Source organism: Takifugu flavidus, chromosome 19 (genome assembly GCF_003711565.1).
Source record: "Takifugu flavidus isolate HTHZ2018 chromosome 19, ASM371156v2, whole genome shotgun sequence".
In the NCBI taxonomy this organism is placed as follows: Eukaryota; Metazoa; Chordata; class Actinopteri; order Tetraodontiformes; family Tetraodontidae; genus Takifugu; species Takifugu flavidus.
In genome coordinates, this window is record NC_079538.1 from 4536714 (window position 1) to 4548610 (window position 11897).

Sequence of the window (11897 nt, forward strand, 5' to 3'; positions counted from 1 at the left end):
GTGGGGGCGGGGCTACAGCCAACGAGATGAATGATGGGAAATGCAGTCCTTTACTGTTACTGTACAATGCAACGACCGATGGAAAAGACTTTAATTCCCATAAATCCACCCCCTCACGAGCTTGGCAACCAATCGGTCCACGCGGTGACACCCCGCCTTCCCATTGGACATTTGGCCCTGTCAATCAACGTTTACCCTCGCCTGGTAACCTCCTACCATTTCTACCCCGGGACAACTCGCCAGTGGTGTGAGAAGGAGTCGCTCCTGCACGAGTCCCGCGCCAAAGAATGTTCATAAAGTGAGTATTTTAGAATGACACTTTCTGTTTTGGGTCCGCAGTTAAAGGTTCGGTTGTGGGGTTGTTGTTTTCGCCACGGTTCTCCCCTCCTTCTCTGGGGTCTTTGTTAACTAGCTGCTTGAAGGCTCTGACACGAAAGGACGACAGGGGGAGATTGAATGGATCCACCAACTGGCCAATTGCGTATTCATATATTTTAAGCTATAGCTGTTGTTTTTAAAAAATAAAATAACGGCTAAAGTATGACATGTTAGGAGGAAAAGAAAACTATTTGCAATGCATTCTTGCTTGTATCCCGATTCATTTGTGAACAATCGAGACCCCATTATTGTCAGTTGAGTTGAATATTTATTAGTGGGGCCAGATCCTGAAAAGATTTAAAACATATTCTTGTCAGAACCCGATGATTACCGGTTAATATTTGACATGTATATTTGGAAGTAATCCTGGAGGTATTTGTGACTGGCAGTTTTAGCTTTCCTCCGTGACAATAAAAGGATCCTTATCTTATCTCACGGATCAGTCAGATTTACCAGATAAGCACGTTACTGGTTTACTTATTTTTAAAAAAAAAAATACAACCCAAACTCTTTCACTGATGCAAGGTCCTCGGTAAACTCACCTGCTGATCTTTCGGGTTAAAAGTGATGATGGTAAGGTTATTTTCATGCCTCCAGAATGAGTTATAAAAGCTTTCAAGCATTATTTTCATGGTAGCGTGACAATCATCCATTCCACTTATCATTTCATTATGTAGCCTGCAGTAAGACAGCTGAAGTGTTCGTCCTACGCCAAAATATGGAAGTGCAGGAGCAAGAGTCCGTGGGGAGATGGGACGGACTGTCCAGCCGAGACGCCACCTCTAGAATTGAAACCATGGAGAACATACAGCAGGTGGTCATGAAGAAAATAGAGGCCATCAAGCCGATGCCACCGGGAGCCTTGTCACCCTCTGCCGTCGGAAGCCCCCCCAACAGCGACCTGAATGCAATCCTGGCTCATCTCCTCATGCTCTCTAAACGGTGTCCTTTCGAAGATGTCCGGGCTCTAAGCGGTCAGCTTCTGCGAGCAGCCCAGGTAGGAGAGTCACATGGTCAATGATGGAGCCGCTGGCTTGTTATTCCGTGTGTGTTAAGCTCTGCCGGGCTGTGTTCAAACACTAATACTTCTGGTATTGTTCTGCAGCCATCTGCTCCTCTCCTCACCTCCTCATAAGCACTGAAAACATTGTGGTTGAGGTGGAGACAAGTAGCCCTTCATTGCTGCAAAAACTAGCATCCGGGACGCAAAGAAGCTCAACAACATACCGTATTTTCTGGTATTGAATAACTTATGTTCAGTAAAATGCTATCAGAAAATATCACATCGTGATGTTAGGTGCCTTTCCTGTTACTAGGTTGTAGAATAAGTAGAGCTAATGCTCCTACCTGTTGATGCCCCCCAGAGGAGATGGACTCATTCATTCCTGTTGCCGGATGTGTTTTGGGGAGATGAAGTTATCTGGTAGAAGGACATGAGAGAGGGAGAAAGCTGCTTTGTGGATTTAGCTGTGCGCCACAGTGCACGCCGTCTGGTATTTTTGAATTATGCTAAGCTGCATCTGTATGAGCTCGCCAAAGGGCGCATTTATGAGCCCAGTGTAGCGGCTCATGTCATCCTGGTCCCACGGTTAAAGACTACTGACACAACACACACACACACACCTTTCTAACACTGTCAGGGATAAAGGGGGGGGCAGAGGCGGAGAGGTTTGTGGCTCAGACAGACCTCTAATTCTCACTGATCTGCCGATTTAAGACAAAATCTTTGAAACCACAGACAGTCCGTTCCTCGTGACACCCCCCCCGCTCTGATGATGAAGGCCTAAATACTGTTGTAATGCCCTCATGTCTGGAGTTTCACAGTCCCAACCTGGCATTTAAAGACGCAGTTTTAGATTTTGTCACAATTTGTGTCTGGTACATTAATTCCTGGTGTCTCGCAGCAGCTTATGGTCTTTAAAGCCAAACGGCGTTGTCTAACTAGGCCGTACATTATTATGGGACAATCTCTCCTAGCCTTTCTTAAACGGCACCTTGTAAATATGCGAGCTGAGTGCCAGAAATAACCCTTCGGCTCCAGCGTCTGCAGCACTTTCTCGCCACGGGTCTGTTGCGTCCGGGGGTCAGAGGTCACAGGGTTGTGGTCAGAAATGTGGTTCTATGGGACAGGCAGGGGTCGGGCTTCAATAGGCTTGGGTTGCATAAGGGTTTTCATAGGTGCATGTGCAAGGGTCAAAAACTCCCCCAGGCAGGTTTACGTGGTAGTTGACAGTTATAACACTGTACGCTATCACTGGCTCTCTCTGGGCCTTGATAACGTGGGTTTTTCCCCCTGCTGAACTTTATTTATTTATTGTCCGCATGGGAGTAAATAGCAGCCGAAATTCATAGACAGTGGTGTTTTTTGGTAGTGTATGAAAAGGCAGACTGGATCAGCGCCGTCTCTCTTTGGTCACCATGTTCCCGCGCTGCATGAAAGGAGTCCACTAGAAGGTGGGGGGGGGGGGGGGGGGGGGGGGTCTCCGTGTTATGTAATCTCCCCTTTGTTCTGGCCTTCTAGTGTTTCTTGAAAAGATCGACCCGTTCTCGTGACGCAAGGCCGCGCAGATTCCGGGGGGAGGTTACCCTCCTGTGGACAGAGGTGATGTAATAAAGAGCGGGCGTGAAGTCTGGTGATCCAGCCCGTTTGGGCCCCATTCACTTCTGCTGCTCTGTAATGGAACTCAAAGATGACATAAATGTGGTTGCAGCTATAGTGGAATTCACCGCGCAGTCCAAATGTTCCTGTTGGACTACAGATAAGCCTTTGTGTGCACTTGCGTAGCACCAGCTTGGCCTCTCCTGTTATCTTTTGACTCGAGCTGAGAAATTTTAATTTATTTTTTTCATCCTGTGAGATAAATCTTACAATTCGCTTGCCCCGGCTCTCTGTGGTTTTCCAAACTTGGATTTTGGCATAAATTCCCAAGGTTTCGAAGGCGGGCCTTTTCTCAGGAGTCAGAAACCAAGCGCCCTTTCACCTGTCACCTGATTCAGTCGCGAGAGCTGGTGAGTTTCTCTGCGCACCATCACAGCTGCGGACGTCGTGCACGCTTCTGTTGGCGTGCTCGTGAGCGCGCCGCACGTGGCTGCATGTTTGTGTGCAGACCTTCGGCCTCCTCCGGGCTGCAACGCTCCCACGGCAAACACAGTTGGCACTTCTGGAGCGAGATCTGTGCAAAACAGCTGGATTATGGGCGATATGCACTTGAACCAGGTCAGACAAACTGCACATCAAGGGGTGGGGGTGGGGGTGGGGATGGGGGGGGGGTGCCGCCGCCTCAGCAGGCAAGCGGGTGACCTTTGGCACAGTAACAGTACAGCCGTCCATGGTGGAGGTGGTAGAGGAATAAAGCTGTGGGTTTACAGCTGTTAGCCAGCTGGGGACAGTGATGGGACGGGGCTGGTGGGAGTCGGGGTGAGACTGTGCCACTCGGCTTTATGTCGCAGTTACCTTTCGGGGGCCCCATCGTCGAAAAATAAAGCATGTTTGTGGTGATTGTGGGTCATAAATATCACAGATGCAGCCGAAGCCGTTTGATTTTCTTATATAAATGTGGAGTTGAGCACACATGAGCGTCTGTCCTGTTCTAGCTCCACAGGGAAACACAACATTTGTGTAACTGATTTTTAGGTTGATCCCACAACACGCATTCAGACGTTCCCCCACCTTTCATGCTGCTGGGTGCAGACTGGTGAAGACTGGGGGGGGGCAGCATGTGGAAGTGTGCAACTAGGTCACCATCAATCCCATTTTAAGCCTGAATAAAAGATTTAGAAATCACTATTTTCTGCGTTTTCACCATTGTGGGAGCTTTGAGGAGACTCTAAAACTGTTCCTCACTCTTCACTGTGATGGTTGTTCAGCTAAACATAAGAAAGCTGCTTTGTCTGGGGGTGGGGGGGGGTAGATGGGCCAACACTGGGCGCAGGCTTTTTGCAGAGCCCAAGCGGTCACCATGGCACCAGTGGCATGAGGAGCAGTGGTGGTTGGTTGACATCTTTGCTGTCCCGTTCCACAATTATTTCTGGCTATGGCGTTCTAGCATTGAACAGAAGGACACGGGGGAGGATCGTGTGTGTGTGTGTGTGTGTGGGGGGGGGGGTAGACTGAGAATGTTAGAAAACATGGTGCGAATGCAGCCAAGGGTGACTGACTTCATCATTTACACACAGGAGAGATGAAAATGTGGAAAAAAGCGATTAGAACCATTAGATCGGCGTCCATCCAGCAGCCGTCAGTGGAAAACTACTAGCACCCCGAGTGTGTGAGTCTGAGCCCCATCTGGATTAACCCCCAAATAATTTGGTCCACATCCAAAGTCAACATGCTTTTATATCGCTCTTAATCAGAATAAAGTCCCGGACAGATTACAGGTTTCCTCGTGCACTCATAATTTGGCCGTATTTCCTGTAACCTACATATGGCCCTTCTGGTTGAGCACACGTGCAGGACGCGGCCTGGCTCACCCACACACCCCGAGACTGCTGCAGTGGAAGTGGGGGATGAAGTGCTGGAACGGGGGGGGGTGGGGGGGGAATAGCAAATTCTCTGATGTTCACGCGTGTGAAAAATGCAAACGTCTATATGTCGCCCGCGGGTAAGCCGCCGTTGCCATAATGTGATATTTATATCCTGCATATGGAATCAGATTTAAGAAATTATTCATAAAGCCCAGTCTTTGGCTGCTCCTTCAGCTTCTATTTTTAGCGCCCCCCCCATCTCCCATCTCCCACAGGGTAGTGTTGAACCCTCCTTTTCTGACGGTTGAGTGTTGATGACGCCTCTCCTCTGCTGAATCTGTTGTTTGCAGAAACTCAATGTGCGCCTTTCATCCTCCAACACTTCTTTGGTCTGCTTGGTTGGTTTTATAGCTGGGGTCGAGGCAGCTGTCGTCCTCATGCTTGAACACACGGGGGCGCTCTGCACCAGCCTGTTTCTGCTCAAAACGCTTGATGGGAATTTTCCATGCGATGGGCCCAACTGCTTGCAATGGTTTCAGTGGTTTTATTTTCCCCCTTTGTCCAGGTCACTGGGCGTTCAATGTGTGTGTGTGTGTGTGTTTGTGTGTGCGTGTGTGTGTTTGAGAGAGAGCAAGAGTCTTTTTCTGTGTATTTCTGTGTTGGTCTGTGTATGTGTTTACATGTCTTTAGCAGTGAGCATGAGCGCTCTGAATATGGAAGCATCTGTGGATCAGGTCACGGATCAGGAATAGTCCAGGTTGCACTCCAGACTAAGGTCTGAGGGTAGCCCCCATTAGGGCGCACAACCACAGAGGATCAACAGCAGAATATCATGGACGTTTGTTCTTCCTCGGATCAGGATGGATCATGTCACTAATAAAATACAGCTCAGTGCTAGTCCCTGTAAACAGATGCCATTGTTCAGTAGAAGCTGCTTACAAAGTTGTCCCAATATCCCCTATTTCTAATTTATCAAGAGTTAAAAGCACACGGTCCGCCTGACACTAATTAGAATCATGAAAGCATGCTCATATAGGTGCTTTCTTTAAATTTGTGTACCTGCATGCTTAATATCTGTGGTCTCAACAGCTGTGAGTGTCCCTGATCCTTCGGGACTAAAAGACCCCACATTCCGAGACGTGAACTTAGCTCCGTCAGCACCCAATCAATCATGGTTTGTGCTCCCAACCGGCTGGTTTTTCCACCAGCTTCTCCCAGCGTGTCGGCTTTGGCCCGGCCGCGCTGTTATTTCAGCATGTGTCGCATTGTTTTTGGGCCCAGTGCGGAGCTGCCGAGGGTATTGTGCTCTCATCTCAGCGGTATTGTCCCAGGCTGATGTATGCGCGCCTGTTTATGTTACTGGTCAGTTTGTCAGGACACGGACCGCTTTCAAAGGACGAGACCTCCTCGTTCCCACAGTCCTTCACCTCTGACCCTCAGCTCCTGAGTGTGTGTGTGTGTGTGTGTGTGTGTGTTTAGAGAAAGTGTCTGTTTTGGTCCAGGAAAACATACTCCATCATATACACCTTCTTGTCAAATCCACACTGTTTTTTTATTTACATTGAGTTGCCTTTTAAGCTAAATGTTGCTAATTTAAAGAAGAGGATGAGAGTCGCTGCTGTCAGCTGTAGGGAGGTTGTCTGCTGTGCCTGTCCACCAACTTGCCTTCTCATCGTTGTATAACAGGCCTGTTAAAGTGCAAAAAAGTCACGGTGCCTATTGAACCGGCTGAGCTCGTGCAGGAATCATCTGACTCCAGAAAAACAAGCCAGTAAAGCAAATGTTTACTACTCACATTAAATGTCGTTAAAGAAGCTGGCAGATAATAATCTGCTGTGTGTGATGAATGACAACATAATGTAGGCTAACTGTCTTTCCTCCACCACTGTCAGAACATGCAGCCCGAGTGCCCGAGCGCTAGGGCCGTAAACAGCAACCGCCCGCTGAAGTTTCCGTTCTTTATTCAGTCATGAACTTTAAAACTGTTGAACTGTTGAACAAAAAAAAAAGGGGAACATCAGCATTTCCTCTCTGACACGTGAGGCTCCTTTTAGACTGCGGCATGTGAGCGGCTGTAGCGAGTGAAATTGACACATACTGTAGCCGCTTCGCTCATCCTCCTTTTTTTTTTTTTTTTTTTTTTTTGCTTAAGCTGATGCAAATACACATACAGACACATGTAGACAAATATAGGCAGGACAAAGTGTGTTGGTGGGGGGGGGGGGGGTTAGAGTCTATTTTTAGTTGGGTCCAAACTGACAGGGCGGTGCTGACGTGTTGTGATGCAACCTGTTGTTATTTGTGCATTCGTCCACGCATGGTGTCTGGTTGCTGTCGTGCTGAGGAGCTAGAGAACAGTGTGTTTACTTGCTTTTGGCCCAACTTAACAGTTAAACATCTTATCTTGTTTTTTTCCTGCAAGTCACAGGTTAAAGTTGCGGACGCAGCGTTCATGACGGATCGCCTTTCACTGTTCCCTTATTTACCCAACCAGCCGTTACTGGCGTTGAGCCTTGTTTGACACCCAAAGGTGCGTTGTGAGTGTACAGTCACACTCCTTTTACGTGTTGTCATCCACTGCTCGGCACACCGGGGTTATGCTGTAGTTGTGCCCCCCCGACCTGCGCGGCAAATGCTCGTACTTGATACAACCGACGGGAGGCAAAAGTCGGGTATTTTGGACATTCTCTCCTACTTCCTGTACATAAAATAATGCATCAAGCAGAACACAAAGCCTTTAAACAATCAGGCTTCAGGAGATTGTACCGCGGTCCCCACTAATAGTGATTAAAAGATAAAAACCAGCTCCTGGTTGAAAGCACCGGGCCTAATCTCTGGAGGCCAAAGGTCATATTCGACGGAGATCTGAACGCGTACAAGTGTTTGGAAACAATTTAATCTTTGATGAATGCGGTCGACGATGAATGATTGCTGGAAGGAAAGTCGATCGCAACGATCTGGGTGGATGAGAGAGAGACAAAAGTATGCAGGGCAAAGAATACGCAGAACTGATACGCTGATGGAAAAACAAGGCTGTTGTGGGGGAATTCTGGGCTCCTTTTTTTTCCCTTTCAAATAGTTTTCGTGGAGCAGTGGAGCAGCAGAGGCCTGACAGAACTCCAGCGCAACAGGAGCCTCGAGGCCGCTGAGATCGATGAGGAGTCGGGCCACAAAAACAACGTCTCTCTTTAGTGGCTGAATAGTTGCGCTGGCAGGTTGCCACACCTGGCGTGTCTTTCTGTACATTTCCGACCGCGCTATAGTAAACACTCAGAGGCCCTCCAGGCGTGTAAAGCTTGGCGACGGTCCAGTAGCCTTAGGTCACACACTCAGCTCTTTTTGTTTTTGTTCCCTGCCTGTTTTTTTTTTTTTAAAGTTGAAAGAGCATCCTGGCGAATCTGTTAAAGTTCCTCTGATATCACCCGTCTCAAGCGTCCAAGCCTGATCTCACGGAGAGAATGATTCTGCCGGCTCTTGAACGGATGCTTCCAGACGGCCCTCGCCAGCTCCACCAGACAGCGGCTCCACTCAACGGCGCCCACTCAGGGGAGCATCAAGGCTCCATTAACTCCTCTATGGTCACTCCGTGTCGGCGTGGAAGGCGGAGACCATCGACACTCATTTTTACAGGACCCAGAGCGGACTGGAATGTCAGATAAATCATTATGTAAGGCATTTACCATGACCGTGCCCCAGCCAGAGAGCAGGTTCAAATTACAAGCAGCTGCGGTGGTCGTCATAAGGGTCTGATGCTGGAGCAGAGCACCCATAACCTGTTGGACAACAGCAACAGGAAACTCTTCTCTGTGTTGACTTGTTTCTTTGGTCATAATCAGCTAAATAACAGGCCGCAAAAAAGAAAAAAAACCAGCGTTCCAGCAAAAAAATGAGCCAGAATGAAATTCCCTCTGATTACGTTACGCCTAATGTGATTTACGCTTGTTTCTGCGTGGCTGCCGTCTGCTGGCCCGTCCCTCATATGGACATGTGGGTCAGCGGGCAGGGGCAGTCAAAAGCTCTCTGGGTGTTGTTGAACCAGGGGTCTTCTGTGAAATACCACAAGTGTCTGGATGGCTCCGAAATTAGGCGGGTGGAGACGTCTGTCCATGTGGAAAATCCCCAAAGAGGTTGTGGAGATTGGTGCCATGTTGTTCCAAAAACAACACTGATTATGCTGGACCCTCAGCCCCTCTTGCATAAATGATGAGAGAAAGGGGAGAGTGAAGAAAACAAGCCCGCGAATGTTCTCCTGCAGATTACTGGAACTTTAGGCCTGCAGGCTGCTGCCAGCATGGGTAAAAAACCCTAATCTGCCTTTCTACTGCTGTTAATCGCTGCACATTCGTGCTGACGTGAAATAATCGCCGTTTGTCGGCTGGTTTGGCAGGTGCCCCTTTTGCACTGCTTCCTTTTGAGAGTTCTTCGCACTTTCTGACCAGTTATATCCAGAAACTGTGGGCCGTGTGTGGGGGGAGGGAGGCGAACGATGTTTATGCGCAGGAAACAAAGTGTGGTCTGTGTGTCTCATAGGGAGGGAGAGTGAGGGAGCGGCACAGATAGAGATAAACAGCATGTGAACGTTCCTGTGTGTGTGTGTGTGTGTGTGTCTGTGTGTGTGTGTGTGTGTGTGTGTCTGTGTGTGTGTGTGTCTGTGTGTGTGTGTGTGTGTCCAAATTAACCCTCCACCTAAATGTTTTGGGCGCACAAAGCTCATTGATGCCTGGCCGGACCTGCTTCTTGTTCCTTCCATCCATCACCGCGACAGAACGAGAGACGGGGGGGAAAAAAATTAGTGTTGCAAAACAACAACCGCCGTTAACAGAAGCAGAGGCGGCTGATTGGCCATTGGCCCAGCTGCGAGGCTGGGGAGGGCTGCGATTGGCTGAGAAGGGACACACCTCTAGAATCTGTTGTGCAGCCAGAAGTGTGTGTGTGTGTGTGTGTGTGTGGGTTAGAGGAAGGTGCTGCTGAGGTTGGGGTCTGATTGCAAAGGAGTTTTGGTGGGGTGGGTGGAGTATTTGATTGTACGGAAGCTGAATGGAGCACATTTGGAAGGAAGGGATGTGTACATACTGTTACTGGAGCTTGTTCTAGACCTTCTAGGAAAAGGGGATGTTTACTTGCATCGTACAGGAGCTAGCTACCCCTCCCAGAGAGCTCGCTCCTGTGCCCGAAGCAAACATCTTTATCTCTGGAAATCTTAGCAGATATGTTTCTGTGGCCAAACCTGCCTCCACACGCGGCCGTGGAGCTTGTTTACTCTGAAGGGCAGCTCGCTCGCTCGCTCGCTTGTGGCTCTTTGCATTTGACATAACAGCGTCCGGTAGTTAACGCAAACCTGCGACATATCGTTGGCGTGCCTCAAGAGGGCCACGCATCGCTTTCGGAGGTTCAGGCTTCCAACCGGTTTTTATCGATGGACTGATCGCAGCAGGTTTTTCGGGCTCCGGGGGTTTGTGCCGACCATGAAGCACGCAGTCATGTGACCAGGGTCGAGGGAGAATTGTTTCGGATCCACTACAGGATGCATGTTTATGTATCTCTGGGCCTTCCTTGCTCGCCGCCGCCGCCGCGCTTCTTTAGCCCTGACATGTTTGTTTGTCTTGCCTCCTTCGAGCTGATGTTTTTCTCGAATCGGCCGGTTTGTTGACGTTCAGGCCGCCAGAACACAGCTTTCCTTATTCACCTTCACGCTGCACAAACAGAGAGAGGGTTGACAGAAAATAGAAGAACATGCTGACATTTGAAACAAATAGGCTGCTGATGATTGAGCTGCGGTGCGAGGCTCTAATAGATTTGGACGTGCAAGTCATCTGGGGGACGGCGTGTTTGTGTGCTCGTCGGTGGTACAGTCAAAAATTAGCCATAATTTACAATATTCAACAACAAATGGCTTTATGGTCTGTTTGTTGTTTTAATAAAAAGAGAAATTAAAGCTGATCACGTGTCCGGCCTGGTTCTGGAGTGTGTCACATGTAAAGAACAACAAAATCTGGACTGTAATGTTGCCTCTGCTGCCATTGCTTCACTCCTTGTTTACGCCGTATTGTGTTAGTTTTGCCGACAAAGGCCTGGAAATTGTTCTTCACGTGGTAAATCCTCTCCCACAAAATGAGGATGCAGAAAAGCCGCAGCAAGCAGCACATTCTGTGCACTCAGCTCACCATAATTACAACTATCGTTACAGCAAATCCCCTCCTTTCTTTTTCACTCCTGATTTGAGTCGGCAGTGTTTGATTTTTGGCAGCTGAAAAGAGAGCCGGCAGGATTTTATCACCCTTTTGTGAGTTAATCAACAATAATCTCGTTAGTGGATTTGAAACTCCGACTGTTTTGTGTCACTCGGAAGTGGGAATCTTCATTTATACGGGGGAATGTGCCACCGGTTCTCAAATAAAACCACTATACTTGTGGCTATCGATCATAGATCCATGTAAATACCAAATATTACACGAATAAGACATTTTTTAGATGACAAATTTAACATTAAAACATCCAGGACCAACGTCAGTCGCGTCTTTCCTGGGTTACTTTTGTTCAGCTGCTTGTCACTCGGAGTGTGTTGCTCAGACACGTCCTTGGATATTGTGTAATTCCCGTTTGCGGTCATGCTCACGACGGCGAGATTCAAACAAATAAATAGTCCTGCGTGTCCCATCTCATTAAATCACAGTCGTCACCACTCCTGCTGGACACACACACAAAAAGCCACGAGATTCTCTAATTTAAGCCTAAAGTGTTGGATTAAATGTCAGTGAAGCTTCCTGTTCCAGAGTTCAAAGGTTACCGGACCTGCCAGTGTGGGACACACAGGTCAGAGTTGCCCAATGAGCTGCACATGCGTGTAAACGACCCGGAGAGCTACTCCTAAATCTGGAGCGTCACATGCTCCTGTGAAATGTGCAGACCCGCGTCACGTAGGCCTGACAGGGGCAGGGGTGAGTCAGCACCGGGCCCAGAAAATGGACCAAATTAAACGTACCCAGAGACAAATGCTTCTTTTTAAAAAAGTGGTTTAGATTAATTTGAGGTCTGTGGGTGTGATTGATCATTTA

General features: G+C 48.4%; 1 protein-coding gene across 1 annotated transcript in view; it reads left to right on the forward strand.

Moving 5' to 3' along the window:
• Positions 1-158: 158 nt before the first annotated feature.
• The window catches only part of sesn1 (sestrin 1), a 29470-nt gene continuing 17731 nt past the window's right edge, over positions 159-11897 (forward strand). The window contains exons 1-2 of the mRNA XM_057017792.1: positions 159-298; positions 1056-1375. Of these exons, the coding sequence (XP_056873772.1) occupies positions 1097-1375 (279 nt within the window). The 5' untranslated portion in view covers positions 159-298; positions 1056-1096. The remainder of the gene's footprint in view (positions 299-1055; positions 1376-11897) is intronic.